Source organism: Empidonax traillii, unplaced genomic scaffold, assembly GCF_003031625.1.
Source record: "Empidonax traillii isolate 1590-97213 ecotype Southwest subspecies unplaced genomic scaffold, ASM303162v1 scaffold691:size399616, whole genome shotgun sequence".
NCBI lineage: Eukaryota > Metazoa > Chordata > Aves > Passeriformes > Tyrannidae > Empidonax > Empidonax traillii.
The window spans coordinates 88,805-115,779 of NW_020955884.1; the positions used below are offsets into that span (position 1 = coordinate 88,805).

At 45.6% G+C, this 26,975-nt stretch overlaps 1 protein-coding gene across 1 annotated transcript in view; it reads right to left on the reverse strand.

Moving 5' to 3' along the window:
- Nucleotides 1-26,975, reverse strand: part of HMCN1 (hemicentin 1) — a 155,456-nt gene that overhangs the window by 72,517 nt on the left and 55,964 nt on the right. The window contains exons 19-38 of the mRNA XM_027899853.1: nucleotides 25,523-25,667; nucleotides 24,181-24,293; nucleotides 23,020-23,179; nucleotides 22,202-22,367; nucleotides 19,473-19,600; nucleotides 18,086-18,358; nucleotides 17,125-17,220; nucleotides 16,555-16,749; nucleotides 15,385-15,515; nucleotides 14,592-14,739; nucleotides 14,306-14,432; nucleotides 13,204-13,358; nucleotides 10,333-10,611; nucleotides 9,178-9,459; nucleotides 8,042-8,150; nucleotides 7,364-7,533; nucleotides 6,871-7,025; nucleotides 6,023-6,146; nucleotides 4,631-4,732; nucleotides 3,078-3,245 (exon numbers count right to left, since the gene is read on the reverse strand). Coding sequence (XP_027755654.1) covers nucleotides 3,078-3,245; nucleotides 4,631-4,732; nucleotides 6,023-6,146; nucleotides 6,871-7,025; nucleotides 7,364-7,533; nucleotides 8,042-8,150; nucleotides 9,178-9,459; nucleotides 10,333-10,611; nucleotides 13,204-13,358; nucleotides 14,306-14,432; nucleotides 14,592-14,739; nucleotides 15,385-15,515; nucleotides 16,555-16,749; nucleotides 17,125-17,220; nucleotides 18,086-18,358; nucleotides 19,473-19,600; nucleotides 22,202-22,367; nucleotides 23,020-23,179; nucleotides 24,181-24,293; nucleotides 25,523-25,667 — 3,226 coding nt within the window. The remainder of the gene's footprint in view (nucleotides 1-3,077; nucleotides 3,246-4,630; nucleotides 4,733-6,022; nucleotides 6,147-6,870; nucleotides 7,026-7,363; nucleotides 7,534-8,041; nucleotides 8,151-9,177; nucleotides 9,460-10,332; nucleotides 10,612-13,203; nucleotides 13,359-14,305; nucleotides 14,433-14,591; nucleotides 14,740-15,384; nucleotides 15,516-16,554; nucleotides 16,750-17,124; nucleotides 17,221-18,085; nucleotides 18,359-19,472; nucleotides 19,601-22,201; nucleotides 22,368-23,019; nucleotides 23,180-24,180; nucleotides 24,294-25,522; nucleotides 25,668-26,975) is intronic.

Below are 26,975 nucleotides of genomic sequence, written 5' to 3' on the forward strand. Positions count from 1 at the left end.
AAAAAAAAAAAAAAAAAAAAAAAAAACCAAACAGAAAAAGAAGCTGTAACAGTTCCTTAAGAGTGTAAATCACAATGAAATTCAATGTGCCGCCTACTTTTGGCCATTATTTCTCTTCTCTCACGTTACTCCTGCTGAACTCTTGTCATTCCTTTGCTCTGTGCCAAATCCTGCTCTTCCCTTGCACAAGCAGGCACATAACTCCAGTGGACCTGCTGTGAGCAAGGTACGTGGGACTGGGCCTGCTGCCCAGAGGACAGCTGGGAAACCCAGGAACCACCACTCAAAGCCAGAAAATATTCCCTCTAACTTCTCTGATATTCCATTTAGACCTTGTGAAAGGCATTAGGAGTGGTGGGGATTAAAGAAAGGAGTTTGTCATGTAAACTACATAAAGCAAGACCATACACAGAGTGATAAATTGGCCTTGCAGAGCATATGGGAACAGTTGCCAGCTCAAACTGGGTAACATCTGCCTGTCTGATGACACCAAACATCTTAATGGAACATCTCTAAACACTTACTCCAGGCACACAGGCCAGCAAATGTTGTAGGGCTGCGTCAGAAAGGGAGACCAGAAGCATTAAGAAAAGGAAGATGTTTCTTTTGTTAAGAAAAATCAAACCAATTTTATTTGCTCCTACCACTAATGACTTGATGATAAAACTTCAAAGTCAGTATCAGTACAAAACTTAATATATGAAGTCACTTCAGGAAAGGGATGAGAATGGTGGGAGCTACTCATACACACCCTCTGTGAGGCGAAGAAACAGGTATAAAATTCTGTCCTGAAAATAAGATTCATTAATAAATGCAGCAATCTCTAACAGCCTGTAACTCAGGCTGTGGCTGCCCCATCCCTGGAAGTGTCCAAGACTAGGCTGGAGAGGGCTTGGAGCAACGTGGGCTAGTGAAAGGTGTCCCTGCCCATGGCAGGGGCTGGGATGAGATGGGCTTGAAGGTCCCTTCCAAACTAAACCATTCCGTGATTCTCCCTACTTTTACACACACTTCAGTAATAGCTGAAAGGGTAGAAAAAAAGCACAAGATTTTATAATCTTTATAACTTTTATTCCCCACACAGATGCACACAGCTCCCCTAATGCAGTGCAGTAGCACTCATTGTTCTCAAAAGCCTGAGAAAGTTACAGTGGGGAGAGAGAAGTGAAAAAAATTAATACAATGAATGCTATGAATGTACTAAACCGGAATTCCACCTGCTTCCTTCAGCTGGCCTGCCTGGCTTCATTTATTGCTAAGCCTGCAGTATCAAGCATTGTTTTTAATGCCAAAAACAGATGTGATAACACTATTAACAACAGAAATCACTGAATAAGACCAAGTAATAAATAATGACCAAGGAAGGTGCTCACTCCCGATGCCAAGTGCCACAGGGAAATCCAGAGCAGCTTTTCTGTAAATGCAGCCTAACTTTCTCAGCACTTCTGAGTCTGTTCTCTTCAAGTAGTCATTGCTTCCACTAGAAAGAGGGAAAAATCTCAAACTTCCTCTTCTCAAACTCATAAATTCCAACTAAACTGGATGACAACCCTGTTGATGGTAAATGCCAGCAGCTCCCCACATGGGAGCCTGGCAGGACACAAGCTCAGTTAAGCAGGTTCACGGACAGGAGTTTGGGCTTCAGTTTTGCAATTAGTTCTGCCTGCAACTGCACGTATGTGCCCTAGAATTCTGTGCCTTAGTCAGAAAGTATCAGTTCCCTTGAAAACTCTGGACATATCCACTGAAATTCTGCCACCCATCAAAAGACACACAGACACTGGGGGTTATTCTTCATTTAGTTGGAATAATGACCTCAGCTCTAAGTGTTTTCTGGGAATTAATCACTGGGTGGGGTTAACTGCCTTTGACCATGTGGTGAGCCATCAGTTTCTCCCCTGATGGTCATTGATTCAATGGAAATGCACTGCCCAGCTCATTAATTAACATTAATAGGAACTATATACACTGTGTGCATCTCAGCACTGTGCCAAATTTGGGCCACGGTTCTGCATGGGAGACTCCTACAGAAAATCAGCTACAGGCATATGCACGTATCAAAGATAAGAATTTGGATTATGGCCACATCCAAAAACCACTGAAATCAGTGGAAAAGCTCCAATTTGGCTTTTGCTCAGGTGTCTCATGTCTGCAAACACCCACACTTTCACTTCATCTTCCTAGACACAGGACATTTTTCTTTAAAACTCTTGGATTATGAAAGAGCATTTCATCTGTGTCCTTTATCTACTGTGAGCTTCAAAGTCATCTACAACAAACCCTAACCATTGCCAGGTCCTGTAAATTGCTGAATTGGTTCCTTAAATAAAAGACATCTTCCAAAAATGGTGTCTCTGCTCATTCTTCGAAGAAATATCTTCCATTTGCACATTTTCCAAATTGAAAACACCTATTTATAATGTCACTGATTAAAAAAAAGAGTGAAGAACATGGAATGACAGGACACAGGGAATGGCTTCCCACTGCCACAGGGCAGGGTCAGATGGGATATGGGGAAGGGATTGTGCCCTGGGAGGGTGGGCAGGCCCTGGCACAGGGTGCCCAGAGAAGCTGTGGCTGCCCCTGGATCCCTGGAAGTGTCCCAGGCCGGGTTGGACGGGGCTTGGAGCACCCTGGGCTGGTGGAAGGTGTCCCTGCCCAGGGCAGGGGGTGGGACTGGATGGGCTTTAAGGTCCCTCCCAAACCATTCCATGATGCTATGGTGATGGGATGAGTGACACCAAGCCTGCTGAGCAGACCTGCAGCCTGAGGAGACCAAAGGCAGTGCACGTACGCGTTACTCGCACGTGTCACGACACACGACAAGAAGAAACGGCCTCGAGTTGTGCCAGGGAAGGTTTAGACCGGTACTAGGACAAACATCCTCAGAGGAAGGGCGGTCAGGCACCGGCAGGGGCTGCCCAGGGCAGAGGTGGAGGGATGGCAGAGCCCCGTGGCTGTGGCACCGGGGCTGCGGGTGACGGCTGGCCTCGGCAGCGCGGGGGGAACGGCCACGCCGGGCGCTGTCAGCGGGCTTTTCCCAGGCCAGGAGCCGGCGTTCCCCGGCTCACACTCACCATGCACCTGCAGGCTGTAGAGCAGCTCGGCAGAGCCCGCAGTGTTGGTGGCCAGGCACCTGTAGAGCCCCGAGTCGGAGATCTGGGCGGCCTCGATGAGCAGGGCCCGGCCACGGCCCCTCCCGGCGGCCACACCCAGGGCACGGCCGTCCTTGGACCACGAGATGGCTGCGGGAGAGGCATGGACACGTTATGGTGGGGCCGGGCAGCTGCCACCTTCCCCTCAGACACCAGCCTTTGCAACCCAGGAGCACGACCCATCGGCGTTAATGACAGTCAAGAGCAACTACAGTGAGAAAACGGGCAACGCTGGTGCGAAATACCGACAGTCCCCCCCAGAATTCACCAGCGCTCTCGACACCATCATCTACACACATCAGATATTTAAGGAAAGTTTTTACCTTTACCTTACTTTTATCTCACAAACCAAATCATACCAAGGTCAAGAGCTGCTGTTTAAAAACACACAATAATATGAAGGTGTCCCTGCTCAACGGCAGGGGATGGAACAAGATGAGCTTTAAGGTCCCTTCAAGCCCAAACCATTCTGGGATCCTACAATATATATCATTTTTTTACCTTTTACCCTAAGTTATCCCTACATTAAACTCAACCGCCTGTGACAAAGAATCAACGTGTAAGCAACTAAATCAAAGTTCAATTGGTATGTTGAAAAAAAAGTTAAAATAAAGAGCAGGAATCTGGAGAATGGGCCACAGAGGATTCATGGTACCACTACTCAGCAGATGAAATTACCACTTACCAATTATTTGTAATACACAAGGTTATTTGGGGAAAGAGCTGCATTCAGAATTTGTTCTGGTCTCACTCATAAACAAGACTGCACAGGGCTCCTCCCTTTTTTAGTGGAATGCTGTGCTATCACTTTTCTTTGCTAACATTATTTCTTGACACTATGATGGGTCATCACATCACACAAGAGGTAACCAAAGTGTTCTTATTACGTAAATCATCTGAAATCCGTAATTTTAATTGTCTGTTCTAAAATAATTGTCAATTTGGAGAGAAAAAGGAGGAGAAGTAATCAAAAAGAGTGTAAAATAGATCTAAAATCCCAATGTTTTTCCATTTTACTTACACCTCAATATTTTCAAACTTTGTTTTATACTAGTATAAATTATTATAGAAAGCAATACTTTGCTGCGAATTAATTCTCAAAAAGGCAGAAAAGGTGAACCTGGATGTTCACCGGAAATGTAATAACATCTTTCTTCTGAAAATGTTACTGTCATCAGCACAAGAATAGATTGCTATATTAAATAAGCTCTTAGTAACTATTCCTCCCGTTTTGCTGGACAATAATTAATATAGAAAATTGTTCTCACGGTAACATGGTATTTTTTTATCTTTTCAGAAGAAGGTGGCAGCAAAAACACACTCTAAAAAAGGTCCTTGACATGCCCACACTTGACATGTGCAATGCACCAGGTACTTTAGGTCTGCTCTACACTGTCAAATATCTGGTTGACAGAAGATAAAAGGGGAGGTGTTTAAAGCTGATTCCAGATGTTCCCCAAGATGCACGTGGATACCTGGCAGAGGGTTCCCAGAAGCTTTGCATTCAAGATGGATTGGATTGTTCACCACCACTGTTTCATTTAACATCTTTCCTGCATCTTCCAGACTGGGTGGTTCTGGGGAAAGACAGAGGCAGCAGGTTTTCATTAATTCAGCCACCCAGCCAGCACAAAGTCATCTGTCCTTGGACAAACTCTGGCCTATGAGTTGCACAAGCCTCAGCTACTGGATGACCAAGGAATTGCTCCAGGAAGTTCATCCTTGAAATGGGGATATTCTCTAACTATACAATTTCATTAGTGGTAAGAGGAATGAAACGTTATTTTTGTTACTTCTAATTTTCTTCGGGAAAATTGGAGCTTAAAACAGTTGCAAGGAATGGGTGCACAACACAGAACAGCAATTCTTTATTGTGGCAGGAACATCCCACTTCAACTGAGTGCTGTGCACAGCTTTTACCTCACTAACGTTTAGAAATCTGCACCATGTCAGAAACACCAGATAATGACACTTTAAACATGAAGACTGACAGCAAAAAGAGACATTTCTGACATGGGGCCGACACTCAAATTATCTGTGATGTAATTAAATTATCACAGTCTAAGATGAGCGTGGCTTCTCTTTCTAAGTCCCATCCACGGAGACTCTGCAGCTTCTCCCAATTTCAGTTGAACATCTTCCAAATACTGACTTAGTTTGGCAATAAGAGTCAACAAAATTATAATCTGTGAGCATTTTGCCATGGTCCATTCCTACACCTCCTGAGGATTCCCACACCTCCTTTGAGGATTGGATCACATCAAGAATGCAGATGATGATTTTTGAGCCAAACATATGTAAATCGTGGTGAGAGCGTTTATTAAACTCACATGCAAACAACAGCTTCTCGAGTTTCCCTGATTCCTTTTATACTGTTGTTAGCTGCAAAAGACAATTCCCTTTAAACAGGTTGAAAAATCCCCTCACAAGAGAATGTTTCTTTCTCAGAAAAGTCATTCCTGTAAAAATTTCCAATTGCAGGGCCACGGGGAATACCAATATCCACAGAAAATTTGGATGAAATTAATAATGCCAATGGGGGTACATCATATATTGACTCAGAAACAGAGTACCCTTCTGAGGGGTGAGTAAGTGGCAATGTGTTTGGCTTTTTGGGATACCTCTGAACAGCAGTTACCCGGAAAGGCAATTCATTCATTTATTTCTGGGTCCTTGGTACCACAGGAGAGAGGCCAGATCCTAAGAAAGAGAGCTTTTGGCCTTGCTCCTTACTAATGGAGTGGGACAGAGAAAGAAAACTGAAAGGGGGATGTGCAGAGACAACACAAAAGCCAGAGCAAAGGGCATCAGGTGCCAGAGCTGCCCAAAGCAGCCCGGGTGAGGCGCTGCCGAGGGAGAGACGTTACCGTGCACGTGGAGCCGAAGGTGCTGTTGGGCCTCTCCGGCAGCGTTGGTGGCCACGCAGGTGTACTGGGCAGCATCCTGGGGCAGGGCCCTGCCCAGCTGCAGAGCACGGCCAGAGGACTCCAGCTGTACCAAAAACAGAGCCACATGGACACACTGGCCCAGGCAGAGCCATCCCGTGCCAGGGCAGAGCGCACACTGGCACGGAGCAGCGCCGGGGTCGGCTGCCCTCTAACCCAGGGAAGGGCTGTCTGGGAGTTCAGAGACTTCAGTGTTCCTGGGACATCAGCATCAGGAGCTGCACAAGTGTAAGGAGACCCATTCAGCAGCGGGGCAGGCAAGCAAAGTGCAGAGGAGACTGCAGGCAAGAGGTCAAAAGCTGCTGCAGCCCACAGTAAATCAAAGCCACGGTGAGCAATCAACCCCCTGGAGCGTGGCAGCACTGGGAAGGGCTCTGCAGGGAAAGGCAGGATCTCACCCTCAGAAGGGAATTACAGGCAGCTGCTGCAATGGCAGCAATCACAGAACAGCTCATCTAATGCCACATCTCAGGGACAAGTGGGCAGAGCCACCTCACAACCAGCAGACAGCCACACCTTGAAAGGTTCACGTAGCACCGGAAGGAGCTAGATGCTGAATTTCCAGCCCTGGAATGCTCTGATATGAGGTGTCTAATGGGATTCACTCTACTAAACCAGAGATACCACCCTGGGCAGGCATAAGACCCCTTCTTCTCCAGGGTGGATCTTTAGCATCTTTATATCACAGCCTGAGGGAAGCACCAGGAAAAGAAGCACTACCATTGTAACTATCTTTCATGGTTTGGATCCCCTAAAAGAGTCATGCTTACTCTGAGATTTCCTCTGGCTGTGTTTACTGGCTGTCCATCTTTTAACCAGGTTATGGAAGGGCTGGGAATGCCACTGGCTATGCACTGCAGTGTCACAGGCTTGTGGATCACAACAGCTCTCTCGGAAGGCCCAGTTGATTTGATGGTTGGAGGAACTGCAAGAAGTACCAGAAACAAAAATGAAGTGTCATTTGAACACGTACATTTAAATATATAGAAACAATACCCCACAGGTAAGTGCAGTTCTATTTCTACTTCTAGATCAGGACAACCTGCTCTAGTGGGAGGTGTCCCTGCCCATGGCAGGGTGTGGGGATAGATGGACTTTAAGGTCTCTTCCAACCCAAACTATTCTATGATTCTACTTCATCTAATCTCATCTATGATTTTTCAGCCCACTAATACAAATAAGCATTTACAGGAGATTTGAGCACCTTCTTGCCAGGAATTTAAAATAAAAGCAGTCTGCTGCTTCCCCCCTTGAGTAACCTACCATGCACTGTAACATCAAATTCCTTCTCATGTTCTCCTGCCTCATTTGCCACCACACATTTATAGCGGCCCGTGTCTGACACTTCAGCTTGAGAGATGACAAGTTTCTGTCCCTTTGATAAGATCTTGAGCCCAGCTCCCTCTTCAACTGGATGACCATCTTTCAACCACCTGTCAAAGAGAAAGTTCAGTCTCAGATCTCTGTGAAAGAAAGATCTACAACACTCCTGAAATATGTACAACTCTATTAAACAGAACAGCTCAGTAACTCAATTTGCATTTCCAGGAAGTTTGGAGATGTCATATTCCACTTTCCTGAGTGCTAGGGACCAAAATGGTTTATCAGAAGGGAGTATTGGGGAACAGGCACTAAAGAAGACATCAGAAAGGTGACAGCAGGTACCACCAGAGGGAGAAAGAAATCTCTAAAGCAAAAGCAACCCCAGGTGGCAGAACAAAAGTGCTCAGCTGCATTAGCATGGGAATGAGAGTCTTGTCTGCTCTTGTTATCTATGCCCATCTTCAGGACATGGATACTGGCACAACAAACCAAACTCATGTAAAATAAAATCCTGATGCTCCCAGTGAGTGCTGTCTTCAGCGGAGCCAGCAAGCTCAATTCCACACTCCCCTAACCAAGCAGCAGATTTATTTTCTACTGTCACACATGTGCTCTTACGTGATAGTTGGTGAGGGTGTCCCTGTTGCTGCACAATCCAGCTCCAAAGGGCTGTGGAGAATCACAATGTAGTCCAAGAGCTCATCCCCACCTTCCACAAATGGTGGGACTGTAAGAGAGAAAATCCACAAGCAGAAACATTTAAGCATCTGAAATATCCTGAAAGTCTCTCTCAAATAGCAATGTTAAACACACACTGATTCATTAGGAACCTCAGTTCCTTTATGAAGGGAAACATTTACCCAGTAATATTTTGTGGCTTCAAATCACTCTTCTCAATTTTTTTTCCTGTTTCTAATTTGGTTGTTTTTCCCAGACTCTGTCAGAACAACCTTACGAATGGGTGGTGATGGGGGGCCTTTCAGCACTCCCTGCCAGCAGAGGGAGGGAACAAAGGTGCAGAGGAACCTTTTCCAGGTCCTTCTTCACCGTATCTCATCCCCTCTGGGAAGGGAGCACTGCCACACAGCTCCTCACAGCTCCTGCACTGACCAAGACCAGTGAGATACACCCAGAGCAGCAGAATGGGAGCTCTACTCCTGCATTCAGTACTATATTCTCAAAGAGAGCAATTCAAAGCCTAAGTATCAGTTCATTACAGCTCATAAATAACCCCTTCCACATCAGGAGAAGGTGATTCACGTTTTTGTACAATTCATTTACCTCAGGACAGACAGCAAGGACTGCTGAGATGCAAACTGTGGTAAAAGATTCAAGGGATACAGAAGGAAAAGCATTTTTTCAAGAGAAGGTTCAAAATTTGCTCAACACAACTCAAGTCAGAGAAAGGTGTCCTCTCCCAGAGACTCCTACTCCAAGATATTTTTACAGATATCCTTGGGGATCTATGATTTTCTTCTATGAAGGCAAGGTAGCAGGATTTTAGGGGTTACTGAGAATAATATTTACCAACCACATGCAAAATAACCTTCAAGAACTAACCTGAAAGTCTTCAAACTGTCCTGTGACCCTGGACAGCAAAGCTGTGCAGTGCTCAGGTTCAACTAAATATGGAGCCCACCAACTGATCTTTCATATATGAACACCAATGGAAGTACAAACATGGGGGGGGTTGGAATCTGTCCACATCAGGGTTATGGGAATGTGATAAATCAGTAGTTGTGCTGCTCACACACCTAAGATTTCAACTTCATACTTGATCTCTTGCTCCCCAGCTACGCTTGTGGCCACACACCAGTACTGGCCCCGGTCGGCCTCGCCGGCGTTGAGGATCTCCAGCCTCCTCCCTCCAGCCAGGACACGGAGCCTGGTGCTGGCCTGCACGGGAACCCCCTCCTTCAGCCAGGTCAGCAGAGGGGCAGGGTTGCCAGCAGCATTACACTCCAATGTCAGGGAATTCCCAGCAACCACCTGCCTGCTCTGGGCTGTGTCAGCATCACCCTCGATCACTGGAGGGACTAGAAAAAGGGAAAAATACATTGCAAGTCATTAATTCTGTAGCCAGAAAATGGATCAAGAGCAAATGGGTTGGTTCTTCCCCAACTTTGGCTCCATAAGCCATTATGTCACGCAGGATTTCATGGGAGAATTTGCTGCTGGGGTGGGACAAGGCAAAGGAAAACAGAGAATTCAATCATTTACTTCAGTATTTGATATAAATATATATATATATACACACTTCAGTTGTACAACACACGGGATCCATAGGACTTTAAGAAGAACTAAATATGAAGGACTTAAAAGGGCATTCTAAAGATCCCCTACACACTGAGTATTCCAGGTAAGTATTGTTCAGCATACAGATGGGAGTTGGAGAACGGATACATGCAGAAGAAATAGTGTAGCAGAAGAAGATGTGGTACCAAGGCTGGTGAAGGGACTTTGGACAAGGGCGTGGAGGGATAGAACAAAGAATGATGGCTTTAAACTGACAGAGAGTAGGTTTAGATTAGATACAAGGAAGAAATTCCTCCCTGTGAGGGTGGGCAGGCCCTGGCACAGGTTGCCCTGGGAAGCTGTGGCTGCCCCTGGATCCCTGGAAGTGTCCAAGGCCAGGTTGGAGCAACCTGGACTGGAGGAAGGTGTCCCTACCCATGGCAGAGGGTGGAACTGCAGGATGTTTAAGGTGCCTTCCAACCCAATCCACTGCAGGATTCCATGAAGCAAGGAGTCGTTTGAGACTCACACAAAGCAGAGGGTCTAAATCTCCCTGTCCATGGCCCTGCTCAGAGAGGCCAGCCCTCAAAGCCAACCCCTGCCAGGCTGCAGAGGCAGCAGCACTCTCCCAGCACAGCTGTCCCCAAACACCCAGCTCAGGAGCAGTCCCTCACCGTACACATCCACGTGGAACACCTTCTCGGCCGCCCCGGCCGTGCTGCTCACGCGACACGTATACCTGGCAGAGTCCGACACCCGGGCATGGGGGATCTGCAGGAACTGCCCCCTGTCCACGTACAGAGCCTGGGGGCTGGAGATAACGGGCTGCCCGTCCTTGTACCAGGTAATGGTGGGGACGGGGATCCCCCTGGCCTCGCATTCCAGGTTGATGAGGTTGTTGAGCAGCGCCGACACCTCCGTGGTGACATTGCCTCCTTTAATACTGGGAGGGACTGTTTCAAAAGACAAAACAGCAGCATTAAAGCCTTGGGTTACAAAGATGTGCAGATCTAAATGAAACATCAGAATGCTGTAAGAATACAATATTTTAGTCAGAATTCCCACCCTTCCTGCTGTATTTTGGTTGTTTTTCCACTCAGCAGAGCAGATCACAGAATCACAATCACAGAATCACTGAGGGTAGAAAAGACCTCTGAGATCATCAAGTCCAGCCTGTGACCCAACCCCACCTTGTCACCCAGCCCATGGCACTCAGTGCCACATCCAGCCTCTGCTTAAACACCTCCAGGGACGGTGACTCCACCTCCTCCCTGGGTAGCCCATTCCAATGGCTGAGCACTCTCTCTGGGAAGAACTTCTTCCTGATGTCCAATCTAAACCTCCCCCGTGCCCTCTTGTCCCACTGCTGGTTGCCTGGGAAAAGAGATCTATCATCTGTACAGTTCCCCAAGGCACACAGGGTAGAAAGCACAAAGAGAACGCAATGAAAAGGGTCACCAGGCTGCAATCTGTGCCAGGTTAGGGCCTCCATGCATCCTGCAATGCATCTGGACACCCCTCTTCCCTGTCTCCAAGGGGTAAAGAAAGAGCAATCCCTGTATCCCTTGGGAGGTGCATCCTCCCAGCAAGGAACTTGCCATTAAAAATACCAGATACACCCAAGAGTCTCGACAACTGCAGTGGGAACTGCTCAGGGCTCCAAACTTCTGAGAATGAAGTCACTTTGAGACTAAATATGAACTTAATAGTCTTGCTTTATGCTCCTATTTTTGAAACTTTTTGGCCCACAGTCATTTCCCCTGCTCGCTGGGCAGCAGGACTCAGATATTTCTAGCAAACAAGCTCTGGTGTAAATCAGCCAATATAAAGAGTCCGTAAATCTCTGTAGAAGTAATAAAAACAGAGTGCAATTGGCAACGAGTAAATTTATGACTGCTGACAGTACCAGACACATCTGGCAGACACATTGACTCCTGTGCTGCCAAACATGCTCAGTACATCCACGGATTCCACTGACTTCCACGGTGATCACTGAAAACCCCACTGCAGAAACGTAAAGCAAAGTGTCTGTGGATGGAGCTGCACCTGAGATGGGCCTTGCAGATTATCAAACCACAATGAAACGTTCTATTAATTAAACATTTTTTGCTGCCAAAAAACCTAAATTGATAAAATATGCTGAAACAAACCCAGTCCAAAGGCAAATGCATTTCTCTATCAGCAAATGCTGATAGAGAATCCATGGAAATGGGGAATGGTTTTAACATGGTGTTTTGGGAAAACATTAAAGTCAAAAGAAAGGCTAAACTGCTAAAACAAAGTAAAGATGAGCAAGAATTAGCATCTAGGTCGCTCACTTACTCTGTGGGCTTCTGTTTGTCCAGCCAGGATTAACGAGAAATTTAAAAGTAAAGAGGTGTTCCAATCTACTATCGCAAGTTCACCTCTCTTGTCTGAAGAATCTGAAGTACATCTACTCATCTGTGAGAGTTTTACTGGGGGGCTTTTTAATCCTCCAATCTCCCAACAGCCACAATCACCTGCAAGTCATGCCAGCCCTTCCTTTGTTCCTGCTGCACAAAGGTTTGCCCATGACTGGTGTACAGGCGGCGTGCTGGGGCTGCTCCACACCTCAGCAGCACCACAGGTGAGGGAAATAATGCATATCAAGATCACACAATCACACACAATGTTAGAAGCAAGTCCACTGCAAGTGAGGACTTAAAGGGCTCCCGGATTCAAATCCTTACCCTTCACACTCTGGGTACAAGAGGCACAACGCACAGACACACTTCTGCACTTGCATCCCCCTCATTTCTGCTCACTCAGTTTTCAGGGCTGACTTGGCTTTCACACATTTCCAAATTGAAAAACTCTTCCTCTTTGAAGGCCTTCCTTCAAAAGCCTCCTCTTCTTCCTTCCCTGAATCTTTGCCCTCCCTTGCTCCCGACTGACCAGGTTAACGTGGTTCCCTCGCACTTGCGGGTTTCTTCTCTTGGAGCAGATGACGCACCACACTACCGGAACATTATCTGCAATATTCTTCTTCAAACACTATTTAGGTCTGACTCTTACTGGTTTTGCACTTTGCTTTATACTTTTGCACTAACTTTAACTTATTCCTGGCTGAATTTACTCCTAACACTAAGTAAGGGAAAAGAGGACCACAAGTATTTTAAAATAAAAATCTTCTAATTCACTTTCTTCTTCATAAGGCAGATCAAAATTCAGTTGAAACTAATTAATAGCAGGATTTGAGAAAGCCTGTCAAGATTTTTGTCTCTCAACAGTTAGAAAATTATAAAAAGCTCAAAATCACCACTTCAAGGCCAAGCCTGCAAAGACTGCACCCATACTTGACTTGATATGTATAAATGCTCCAAAAGGATTGCTTTGTCAACAGATGAATATTACGTTATGCTTGTTTCGGAAAAATTCCTTTTTTCAATGGGTTTACTCAGACAAATACAAATTAAGGATGTGATCCTGAAAAATTTTTGTGTATCTGAGCATCTCCATTCAAAAATGAAACCTTACGAGTAAAATGAGAGGATCCTCCAGGGCCAGGCATTCTGGAAACTCACCATGGACAACGAGCTTGACCTCCTTGACTTGTTTGCCAGCAGTGTTGGTGGCACTGCACTGGTAACGACCCTTGTCACCCCTTCGAACACTCTTGATGTGCAGAACTTGATCTCTGTCCAGAAGCTCAACATTGGGATCACCCAGAAACAAGGGCCTGAAATAGAGAGTGTTTTGCTTCCCACAACTCTGACCCCATCCTTTCAGCATTAATTTAAACTGACAGTAAGATGAAAAGGTCCTTTAGTGGTAGAAATTATCCCATTCAAGAGAACTATTTAGCACTAAATTAACAGCATTAATCAGAAGAAACACCGTCAAGTGACAAACTATTATAATTATTCTTAGTTTTTAGAAGAAAGCAAACCACAAAAATTACTTGACTCAGGTCATCCAGGATGCCAGCATCAGAGCCAGAGTCCTATGCTTGACCTCAGCTCTTTTTCCTACGATCCTTTGTCATGCCAGCCCTTTGCTCATAACAAAATGTCAACTACTAGTTGAAAGTGTCAATATATCCACACCAAAGAGTAGAGAGTTGTCACAGCTGGATATCTGTGAGTACTAACCCATGCCTATACCGAACCACATTGTTAAACACCAAAAACACAGCCCAGCTGGATTTTCAGCTAATAGTTAAGCCACCAAGAATCCTTCTCCTAGTGTGCTTTCCTGGAGAATGAGATGAGCAATGGAAACATGTATATTTGCATATATAACCTTTAATGTATATGTGCAGAGTTGCACAAGGCACTAGCTAGAAAAATGTCAAACACGTCAGCTAAACTGCATTTTAACTAATGATATGTTCAAAATAATCCAGACAGAATAACTCATGGAATAAACTCAAAGAAATGGCTAAGATGATAATCAAATTCTTCAAGCGTCATCTGGCTTAAAGTCCCCTAAATGTGTTCTGCAAGTGCCAGTCATGGGAGAGTTCACAAAGACCAGAGGGAGGTTAACTTTTAATTAAAGGACTCACCAGCTCACACCACCCCAAATTCTATCTGATGGCAACTTAACACTAAGTATTTAAACCAGAGTTCGCAGTCAGTGCAGGAATAACCCCGACACAAACCTGAAAATCTGTAACACACTCACCTGCCATCTTTGAACCAGTGAATGTCAGGAACGGGAAAGCCTCTGGCTCTGCATTCCAGGCTGATTTCCTGGTTGAGGATGACTGCGACTTCCCCAGGGGGATCAGCACCTGTTATGCTTGGGGGAACTTCAGAAGGACAAGCATTAGGGAAGAACAGTCAGTGGAAGAATCCATTTATAATGAGTTGAAATTTACTGTCCGCTTAAATATCAACTGCTTTTCCAATCACCAACTTACAAAAAATTCCACACAAAACAAAACCCAACCCCCAAACCACGAACTGACCTAGTATGTCCAGGTTAAACAGTTTCTCAGAACTTCCTGCCACATTTATGGCTTTGCAGGAATATTGTCCAGCGTCCTCAGTAGCAGCTTTCAAGAGCTTCAGGATCTTCCCATTGTGCAAAATTTGGACAGCACTGCTTTCCACAACCTTAAAAGAACCCGAGACATCAGCCTTATGTGATCCAAGTTACATCAGCCAAACAGCACAGCTGGATTTTTATAAGAAAACGGTAGTTTTAGGTTTAGGGATAATCTGTTTCCCCTCTCAGTTACAGCACTAATCTCCTGCAATCTGTTTAATATGGTTTGGAGCTCGCAGCAGGCAGCGGGGGAACCAAAGAAACCCTCCATCCATCAGCAAGGGGCAGTCACAAAGTGCATAAAGGGCTTTCTCCTCATCTTAAACTGGGACTTAGCCGCTAAAACTGGGAGCAGAGGACTCAAGGATAATCCTGAGGAATTCAAATGGCCTCCAACAGTTCTTATTTCTCCATCCATAGAATGAAGAAAATAGCATTGTTGGTCCCCTCTGGAAGGACTCTGGCATCTGCAATACTGGGAGATTGTTCAGGCTAATTCCTAAGGGAATCCTGAAAATAAAGAGCTTACTTTTGACTTACTGAATTTGTGGATGAGCTGTATTTAGCTGGGTTTTTTTTGTGGGGTGTTCCTAGTGCACTTTTAAGCACATAAAGGCAGGTACATGTATTCACTGCAGTGAATGTTCCCACCAAGCATTTCCAAGTCCCCCCAAAAGTGAGTGAGGCTGCCTAATTTCAGTAATCATATATACCTGGATATCTTCTTTATACCAGGAGATGACTGGGAAGGGGTTACCAGTTACTTCACAGAAGAGACTTACAGGGTGATGAACAACCACAGATGTGTTTGTCACCTTTTCTTGATCTCTAATTTCAGGAGGAACTGCAAGAAAACTCAAAGTCATGATTTCCCACTTCCTCCTTCCTCCCCACTGTCAAGAACCACCATAATCCAAATTTCTTAGAGCCTTTTCATTCCCTTCTCGATGTTTCCTTTTGTCTTTTGGCTCTGGGCATATCCTCCTATGTCCTTTCTTATTCTTCTCAAAAAACAGAGTCTTCTCTTGCCCAGCAACAGACTCCCAGGGAAATTCACTTCAACAGAATAATCATCAACATTTTTAATCTTAATACTGAATCTTAATGTTATTTAATTTTAAATTTAATCTTAAAAACTCCTGTTATTTGCTCAGCAACATTTGTTTAGCAAAGGAAGAAGATTCCGGAGTCATCCTTCCTCTTCAGTGCTCCAATCATGCTCCGAACACATGTCTAATATTTATCCCACTATGGATGCAAACAGAACAGCCTAATGTGGTGGATTAGAAAATTCCAACTCACTGATGAATCCTGCTGGCACAAGATGGAACTCCTGCTTTTCTCAGAACAAAGATAAGGATATAATGCTGCTCAGGCATCAGCACTATCATGGGAAGTGAACAAGACTGGAATAAAAGTGCTCTGTACAAATCAATACCTCCAGGCCACCCATGGAGTTTCTGTTTTCTAATCAGGATTCTGGAAGAAGAATATCAGGAACAAGAATTCTCCTATCCTATGCTTAATCAGATAAATAACTTTTCTCCTATTTAGATCTGAAATGCAGATCTATCCCCCAATCTTTAATCTCTGCAGTACAAAAGTCTTCATTTGTTATTTGCATTGAAGATTTCAAGTATAAATAGTCTGATATGCACCTGGTTCCTTGAGCAAAACAAAGATGGTTTGTGCATAAAGTCACGGAGAACAGAAACAACAGAAAAAAATGCAGAAAACATCTGAATGAATAATAGAAATGCAAGTAGTCAGACCAGATTTTACCATTTAACAGCACATGGGCAGATTTGGGGCATGCAATTTCCAACAACAACATAAAAGAGATTCTTCCAAAGCAGTTGCCAAGGGTTATGTCTGCTCTTTACCATTGACTTTGAGGCTGTATTTCCTCTCAGCGCTCCCAGCCTCGTTGGTGGCCACACACACGTATTCCCCGCTGTCCGAGGGGGTGACAGCAGCGATGACCAGCAGCATCCTATCCTCCAGAACTGAAATGCCCGGCTCTCTGCCCGTCAGCTCTCTCCCATTACGCAGCCATTTGATGGCAGGCTTTGGAACACCTAACAAGGGAAAGGTGGAACTGCCACAAATGCTTCGCTCAGCTCAGCACAGAACAGTTCAGACAATGCCTGCTGTTTGCTGAAGTCTTACTGGAAGGACAACACGTGTCCTTCCAAGAGGAAGCCCCAGCTGCTACAGGATGATTTTAGCATGAAAAATCTTAGTCCCAAACAATATAAAACCCTTTTGGCTAGCAAGGACTTTCCACAAAACTTCCACACGCGGTGGTTATTTGAATTACCGTTAGTTTGAATTTTTCCAAATAAAGTATATATGGAAAATACTGTGTGGACTGGACATTTTTACAGGAACTTAGTAACTTTCCAAGGTCAGCAGCAAAAGGTACTTGTGGAAGTGGCAGCAGTGGCACACACCTCTTGCAGGACACGGGAATGCCATCCGCTGGTTTGCCACCCTCTCTTGGAAGGGACTGTTGTATGGAGGGTCCAGGTCCTCGATACTGGGAGGCTCTGAAAGAAAATCAGACCCCAAAAACTTCTTGACCTCTGCTCCCAAATGTAAAAATACAGTTTGGCAATAGACAACACTCATTCTCTCCCATCCACACAGACTCAATAACCCTCTTTACACTAACTGCAATGTGTATCATACAAGCAGTCTTATATCAGTGGGAATATTTAGGAAGCAAGCAACACAAAGAGGCTTTCAAATGTGACTGAAAGGGTTCTCTTGAAAACCTGCTATACTTTGAAGGCAGTGTTTCTGAATAATCTGAAAAATACTACTGGAACTGTTTTTCCCCACCCCAAACACTAATGCTACTGCCGTCCTTTGTTCTGGAGCCTCATTTCAAACTTGTGTGCAGGCTGAGAATACACAGAGAATATTATTTATAATTACATAAAGTTACTGAAAGTTCTTTGTTGCCTGTAAAAAGTGTTTCTCAGCACCTCTAATCCAAAGGGATCAGAACACTGCCTTTAGACTATTGCAAAGAAGAAAGAGTTCCTGCTCAGCTGAAGTCAGTCACGCTCCATCAATGCCTGTGACCCCATTGGGTGAGGAGTTACTCGATGGATTTAAACTGGCACACTGACCACTGTTACCCCATCACCATTTCACCAGGATTTTGTTATTTAAATGCATCTATAGAGAGGGTTTCTTTTTCTTGTTTCCACAAACTCTCCAAAGACTATTTGCTTATTCTAATTTTCCTTAATTAACTTCAGGACATAACATCTAAAACAGATGTGGATGCTGCTTCATGTAACAGCCAGCAGGGAGAGCGCTGCCCTCCCAGCCACCAAGCAGGCAGCAGTGGCACGAGATCGCTGCTGGCCAGGCGGGAGCAGGACCGTGGCCCAGCACAGATACCTTGCACATGCAGCGTGACCTGCACGGTGTCGCTGCCAGCGGCGTTGCTGGCGATGCACGTGTAGGTGCCGGCCTGGGGGGGCTGCGCGCTGCTGATGGCCAGGGCTCCGTCCAGGCCCAGCACAAACTGCCCCCCGCCCAGAGGCACGGCACTCCTGCCCCTGAACCAGGAGACCGACGGGGCAGGGACCCCCTGGGCACTGCAGGGAAGCTCCACGCGGTGCCCAGCCTGCACCTTCAGGACTCGAGGCCCACGCTGGATCCTGGGAGGGACTGAGAACACAAAGGCAGTCACAGAAATGGGGAGAAACAACATACAAGGTCATTCCTAAGGCAGAGCTGGGAGTGTTCACCTGGTGAAGGGTAGCAAAGGCTCTGGGAAGACCTTAGAGCCCCTTCCAGTGCCTAGAGGAGCTCCAGGTGAGCTGGAGAGGGATTTGGACAAGGAAATGGAGTGGCAGGACAAGGGGAATGGCTTCCCACTACCAGAGGGCAGGGTTAGATGGGATATTGGGAAGGAATCCTTGGCTGTGAGGGTGGGCAGGCCCTGGCACAGGGTGCCCAGAGAAGCTGTGGCTGCCCCTGGATCCCTGGGAGTGTCCCAGGTCAGGTTGGAGCAACCTGGGCTGGTGGAAAGTGTCCTTGCCCAGGGCAGGGGGTGGCACTGGGTGGCCTTTAACAGTCTCTTCCAACCCAAAGCATTCCATGATCCTATGAAATTCTTTTCCACTTCTATTATTTTAGAAAATGTGCTTTGTTCACCAAATCCAAATTCCCTCAGGAGACTACAGAAGTAGACCTGCATGTTCTCTGCACAGGATGCAAGACATCCTGGTGCTTGACTTATTTGAAGAAGTCACATTCCAAATTCTACTGCATGACTCCCATGAGCACTGCAATACTCTTGAGCACATTTGAAGAGGTGTAGGTACTGGCTCCTCGTAACACAAAACAATTCAAAAGCTTTTAGGATAAAGTTAATCACATTTTCCTTTTGACATTTTAATTTCCTTCCCCTAATCCCTGATCTCTGTATTCTTCCAAACACAAGTTCAGACAGGGAGATAAAATATGACTGGAAGTGATTTTCCTGGTCCTAAAGGATAATATAAATCCACCGTAAGTCCTTCGCCACAATGTTTTTCTTTCTAAGGATCGTTGGCAATAAAAAGACTTAAGAAGAACGTCTGAAGCAATAACAAGTGACATTTTTCCAGATGTGTCATTGTGTGAGTGGGTAAGAGAAGGAGGTTGGGGCCCCAGTGTGGGGAGAGCAGGGGAGAGACAAGGGAGTGACATGGGATGATTGAAGGGAAGGAGAAGCTCTGCGTGATGCAAAATTCCACGTGGAAACTTGTGGCTGATTAACCTTGGAGTCACAACTCACCATGTACACTGAGTCTCACGGACTGAGTCACGTTCCCAGCAATATTTGTGGCGACACAGAGATACATTCCACTGTCTGAAACTTGGGTCTCACTGATCTTCATTGACCCCGAGGGTAGGAAAGTGTGTCTGGAAAAATAAGAAGCAGATAAACCATATAAACATGTATGGAAAGGTGAATGACCTCTACTTACACACTGCTAACGATTGCTGAGCGCTAAAATAACAGCATTCTGTGCCATATCACTCAACTATGACTTACATTGACTCATTTCTTCTCTTTACTGAGCCACTACGTTCAGAATACACAGCAAACATCTAAAACCTAAGCTCCAAATTACAAAATCTGAATTCTAGCTATTTATAGACATACTAAAATGTGATAGAGGCAGAGAAATGGAGCTCAAAACTTTTTGCTCAGCCCAGGTCAGCAAGGTCAGAAAGTTAAATAACTTTTAATACTGCTTCATCCTGGCAAAAAATGCTATCAGGTGGGTTCAGGATGGAAGAGAGGTTCTGATTCAAAACTGGCACTTCTGGTATTTGTAGGAATAGTCATTTTTCCTCAGTAAATAGTTTCGCACCTAGCATTAAGTTTTCCTACAGTTCTCACCAGAGGTTTGTAACATCAGAAGCTACACTGGCCAACTAAGCCCAAATCATCTTCTGTAGGAGAGAGGGGAAATAAGTGAGGAGGGAAGAAAAAAATGACAGCTAAGAACTGACAAGAAGCTGTGCCAGGGGAGGGTCAGGTTGGATCTCAGGGAAAGGTTCTTCCCCCACAGGGTGGTTGGCACTGAACAGGCTCCCCAGGGCAGTGGACACAGCCCCAAGGCTGCCAGAGCTCCAGGAGGGTTTGGACAATGCTCTGAGGGACAGGGGGGATTGTTGGGGTGTCTGTGCAGGGCCAGGGGTTGGACTGGATGGTCCTTGTGGGTCCCTTCCAGCTCAGGATAGTCTGTGATTCTGAGAAGAAATTCAACTCTAGCACTCAAGGTTACAGACAGAATTTAGGCAGAGTTAGTGGGAATTGGTGAGGTCATCCATCTTCCTTTCTCTGGCACTAATTAGGGCAGTGTTATCAAATGGAATAAAGGGTGAATTTTGGGGTTGCAATGGCTGGAGAGATGAACAGAAGTAAAGGGAAGTGTAATTTCTCCAGGCCACCCAAGCCTGTCCGGTATCACAGAATTGAGTTGGAAGGAACCCACAGGGATCATCAAATCCAACTCTTAAGCAAATGGCCCATAGTGGGTCTGAACCTGCAACTCTGGCATTATCAACACCATGCTCCCACCAACTGAGCCAATGCTTCCTGTGTCCTTCTCTGCTGCCCATATCTTTCCAAACATTCTTGGGTTTTTTTAATAACCCCAAAAGACAAATTGTTGGGGCAACTTCTCCCCCTTGATTTTGTCCAGTAATTACATTTGCTTTCTGATAAAAGTCCCTTCCTTTCTCATTTCCCTCTTCCTTTGTTTACTGTACACATTGCTAACACGGTATTTGGGTGGTCTCAAACCATTTTGTTTGGATTAATCTTTAACTTTTGCTGCCATCTGTAAACAATTTTATGGAATGGGCTGAGCTGGACTTCTGTTACTCTGGATAACTTGGATCTCACTACAACAAAGCCATGAGCAAGTAGCCTAATTTATCAATGTCTCCTGAGGTAAAACAAGGACAAGTAAGGGACCAGGAATGCAGATCTGTTAGTGCAGGCAAGTGGTCACAGGACACAGCAGAGAATTCCACATGGATTACAACCAAAAACCCAAGTGCCTGTGGACAAGCCTCCTTCACTAGCCAAAGAGCTGCTGAGGCTGTCCCAGGCTCACTGGAATGGCTCCAACATGCAGGTTTGGCCACAAGGGAAAGAGGCTCGTCTGTCTGATTCCTTAATTCAGCTCAGACACTGGCTGATCCTTCCACGGATCACTGGGAGACACCACCAGGCACAGCCGGCACCACAGTGTGCCTGTACCCAGCCCTACCATTCCCTGTTTCATGGGTACAGCTGGAGGGACCTTGAACACCAGAAAGCACCAGCACAGCCCGTGACAGTACTGGCACTTCAGGGGGGAACATCCAAGGATAATCAGCTGTTTGTCTTCTCCCTTGTTCTGGACCACACTAAAATAACAAGGGAGAACTCGAAGCCTGCTCCACACTGCACACAGGACAGTCCCAGCTCCTCGTTCCCTAGGGCTGTCAGCTCAACACTTCACTAGCATTTAGCTGTGCTTTCACATGGTCAGCAATATCTGGAGAGGTTTTGGATCTAAAACTTGGTGACAACGAGCCCTTGTGAGCACACCCAAAGATTTATCGTCACCTGTATCCTGCTGACAGCCCGGAACTCATATGAACCACAGACAATGCTCCCCTGAGCATAAATGTGAAGTGCGAAAGAAAAGAAAACCAGTTTTTAAACATCTGTAATCATGCCCAGGTGATGTGGGTCTCTGGGCACCGCCACAGGACAAACCAGAGCAGGATCTCTTCCATCCTGGCCCCCTGAGATCACACACGGCACCCTGGGAATGGGAGCTGTGCAGGGATGTATCCTTGGGAAAGAGGTTTTCAAGAGCCAGCAGGAGAAGTCATCAGGCAGGACAATGCAACACCTTCTGAGTGATCTTAAGGCAATCACGAGTTGCACACCCTTCCACAAACCTGAAAGCTTAGAGGCAATTTAATTTCTCTTTCTTTTTCATCAAACCTTGTTACCTTGGAGAGAAGGGAGAGATGAGCTGCATTTCTCTGGCCCAGGTAATGATGGGGGGTGGCAAACTCTTCACTTCACAGGGAAGTGTGACATCTTCCCCTGCAGTCACTGAGACCTCAATGGGTGCACTTCCCTGCTGATCTCCAGGCCTGGACACTCTGGGTTTCACTATAACATGGAACACATTAAAAAGCTGCAATGAATAAACACGTTTGCACAAACGTAACACCATCCAATTTGACTTCAGAGCAAATATCTACGTTTTTATCAGGTATAAAACATTGCAATCTTATTTTTAATGACTTGTCTGCAGCAGAGATAAATCACTGCAGCGCTGATGTAGCTCAGGCACGGGCTGATGCCTCCATGCAATTCCACAAACACCAGAAAGACTGGAGTATCCTCTCGAAAGCTGGATAGAACAGATACATATGGTGAGCTCCGTGTTGCACAGGTAGTTTGCAACCACTCCCTGGACTCTTACGCTGTAGCACCAGTAACTACAAGCTACAAGAGCCTTACAAAGCTCACCTCCACCTAAACCAAAGTTTCAATGGTACTGAGAGATGGCAGGAAGCTTTGGGACTGGTGGCATTAGCGGATCTTCATTCTTCTATCACTGGAAAATCCTGTTCCTACACAGATGCTTCTTATCCACTTCCATAAAAGATGAAATTATGTCCAGCTAACTAGAGATGGGTTTAAACCCCACGTGCACTGCGGGCATGTCGTTCCCAACCCCCTGAGGGGGTTTTCCCCCCTTCAGTGCAAGCACAAGGGGTCCCAGAGGGCACTGTGGCCGAGTTCAGGTGCCACCTACCGTAGACGGTGAGCTGGACCTTGCGCGTGGCGTGGCCGGCAGCGTTGGTGGCACTGCAGGTGTACTCGCCGCTGTCCTCGCCCCCGGGGGACAGCACGGCCAGGCTGCCGTCCGAGCCTGCCGAGAACCGCGCGCTGCTGGGGACCAGCACTTCTCCCTTCTGGGCAAAAACATTTCCTATTAACTCAAACTCGGCCCCGCCGTTCCATTTGTACAAACCCAGTCACTTCTACTACCTCGTGGCAGCCCTTGAGAGCTCCTTTCTGAGCAGTAACAAGAGCAGGAACACACAGGGATTCTCATGCAGAAAACTTGCTACATTTTACAGACCACAATTCTTAAAAGAAAATAATAAAAAAACCAATCAGGATTTCAACTGAGTTAATTTTGCCATTGATTTCTGATGTCAAAATGGATCTTGTACACATTATATAAACTGTCAGTCAGCAGATTCTTCCTTGTCTGCACTGAATGTTATTAAGTGATAATTAAGAAAAACCACTCCTCCCATGTTCTCTTCCCTCCCAAACCAACAGTTAACCATGTTCTATTCCTTCTTGAAAACGAAGCTGTTTCACATGGTCCCAATCAGCTACATCTGTACAACTTCTGAGGCCCCACAGTGCCTTCACAGCCATGTCTCACGTGAGCTGGAACATACCCCAAATAACTGTTACTACCAGAAATCATCCTGTTCCAGTAGGGGGGAAAAAAGAGCCTGCCTTTCAGAGAAATCCCCTGGAAGATTGAGGTCCTCCTCAGTGCACACTGTGTCAAGGATATGGCTGAAAAGTGACAGGATGCCACTATCAGATACACTTTCCTCAGAGGAAAAAGTGCTCTTAAAGCTCCAAGAGAAAAATGAACTCTCAATCTGTGGCTGGCTGCCTAATCTCAAATTATCAGCTCCCAACAGGAACAATCCCTGAAGTGTTAAAAACACCAAGATATAGCCCTTCCAAAGAACAGAACACTGAGCTAGGGCAGGAGCAGTGCCAAAAGTTCTGCTCTGAGAAGCAAATGCATTTCTGAACAAAGAGTTTTCCAGGTCCCTCACAACTGACACTTTGGGCCATGTTCCTTAAATACAGTTTATATGGCAACTAAGTGATGTGTGCAGTTCATCTTTCCCCATGAAGCAGCTCAAAGGTGAGGAATTACCTTGGACCAGGCAATGGATGGCTTGGGAACTCCACTTGCTTTGCAGGGCAGTGTTACTGGGATGCCTTCAATGGTGCTGAATATCTGCTGGCCATGCTGAATGACAGGCAGGACTACAAAGAAATGCAAATATTGAAGACTTGCACAAGCCATTTCAGGCCATGGTACAACTATTACAAAATTGTCCTTATATTCAGTTATTACTTCCTACAGGCAGCAGGGTTTGGGACTGTTTAGCCTCTTCTCCAACCCTAACAGGGACAAGGAGCAGCCACTCTCCCTTCCACTCTCCAGCCTTTTGGGACAGAATAAATCCCTGTTCACTGCAAAGCATGGAAGCCACAGGCTGATCACTGCATTGGGTACATGCAGTCTTGTCTTGACTGCAGGTATTTCACTGACTGCAATTACTTCAGTAAGCCTTTGTCACATTAACCTCTGACAACATTTTAGGCTTCACTTCCAAAAATCAGTAACAAGAGACAAGAATCCCAGCTCCCTTGGCTCAACTGAGCTGCCTCTGAATTAACAACAGAAAAATAAGATCAGATTTAAGGCTACAATGCCAAAACCTAGAAATATCTAAACACATACAAAGGTGTCTCCTTTTGTTCTCAAGTTCTGAAATATTCAAAAAACTGGTTGACATGGAAGACCTTACAAGTAATTGCCTGTATTAAAGATTTACAGCTACTCTTAACATAAAAGGATGTTCTAGAGTCTTCGGTGAAGCTTAAAATAAATCTCCCATGATTAATTTAACATGTGAGCAAAATTAACATGTGAGAAACCATGAAGTGCTTGTGGCCTCACAGACTTAACACAAATATCTTCAGCTGAAAAACAGATGGGTTACTCCACAGTGCTAACAGTTTGTCTTGCTGTCAGTGCAATTTCTGGTATGTTTTAATTAAAGAGAAAAAATAAGGGGGAGGAGAATGGGGATGACACCAAAAACAACAAACAAATTATGAGTCTTGCCAAAACTCATAACTCATTTTCTTTCATTCTACTTCTCCCAGGAGCTGTGCTTCCTTATACCAGTTCTGAGCCACTCAGCACTTTTCATGGGTTTCCAGTGAAGTCCCACTTGTTAATAAAGATGAAGAATGCACAGCCCGGCCTTTGGAGGTGTTTAAAAAGTGAGGTTGTTTTATGATCACAAAATAGTGTTGTTTGATTTTACTTTAAAAACAATATGATGGCTCAGCTCTTCCCTGTGCGGTGGAACTTCCAAAGTAACAGCATTACAGATGAGCAATGTGAGACACTGGTGAAGCTGCTGGTGGCCAGTGTCACACCTTCCTCCCGCCCAGCCCAGAAGCAGGGGGCTGTTCCTCACCATACACGTTGACAGCAGTGGTTCTGTTGCTGGTCCCAGCCACGTTGGAGGCCATGCAGGTGTAATCCCCCCCGTCCTGCAGCCGAACCCGTTCCAGGTGCAGGCTCCCATCGCTCCGCACGCTCACGTAGGGGTTGGGCACCAGCTGCCAAAAGAGGGATGCATCATTTTACTGGAAAAAATACTTAGGAGAATATTTATTTTGGGATGCATTGTGCCTTCACTTGATTATTTCCCGTTCATAAAACTTCTGCATTCCTGGAGAATTTTACTAGAGCTTTTCCTACTTCCCATCTTTCAGGAAAAGCTGATTTTAATGCAGAATTTTGGTAGCACCTCATATTTATTGCTGGAGTGAGATTAAGATCTGCAAGAGCAACTCTGCTCTGCCACAGCACATCCAAAGCTGCCACTCATGCTTTTAATGAAGCAGAACCAAACTCAGTTGAATTATTTGAGCTGGTTATTCCAGTAACTCAGTTTGGTCACAGATCAGCTCTTGATGACGGCAATGACTTGTTCTTCCACAGGCAGATCATTTTCCTTTACCGTTATCAAAACCCTCCAAATTCCATATCCATCAAATAGAGGAGATCAGCCCTGCAGCAAACCATTGGGAAGGACAATTATAACTTCCACCAAAGAGTAACCCTTTAAGAGTTCCATATCCTACAGGAATATCAGAGATCCCTGAGCTCGGCAGCACAGCCTGGCCTCACAGGAGCTGCTCCACTCACACTCAGATGAAGAATTCTCCTGTAAAAACAACTTGCTCCAACACTTTCCTCGGAGGGCAGCTTTTCCCACCAGCTTCCAGGGACAGAAAACCAGCTCTACTGCACAGAGGAATTAGCAACTCCACAAGGAGGATCCTGCCAGTACTCCCCTCCCTCCTTGCACTCACACAGCCTGAGGAAAAGCCAGTGCTTCCCAGATGCACCAAAACTGAGAAGAAAACTCCAGTAAGGGCCAGGTAGTGCCAGGTTCTGGCAAAATCAATTTAATTCCAGCTGTGGAGAAAGCACTTTAGGGACAAATGAACAATCAAAATAAAAAGCAGCTCCACAGGGATGTGAAGTCAGTAATTTCACTACTGAAGAACTGAGGTTTCATGGAGACAACTAACTCAGGTGGGGTGTCTACATCCCCCTTCTGCAATCTCCAGATGAGTTGGGTTGGAATGGACCTTAAAGATCATCCAGTTCTGTCTGCAGGAGCAGCAAACTGGCAATGGGATGCTCCCAAGGGGGAAGAAAGCACCTCACTATTCATGCTCTGAGCAGAGCACCACTAGGAAAGGAGCACATGGAACAGAGATGCTGGCATTTATCTCATCCCATCAGCAACAGGAATAGTCATGAGGTTAAAACACCTGAAAAACCTACAGAAGTTTTCAGGTATGTTTATGTAAATTAAAAAAAACAAATGAACAAAAAAACAAACCAAACCAAAA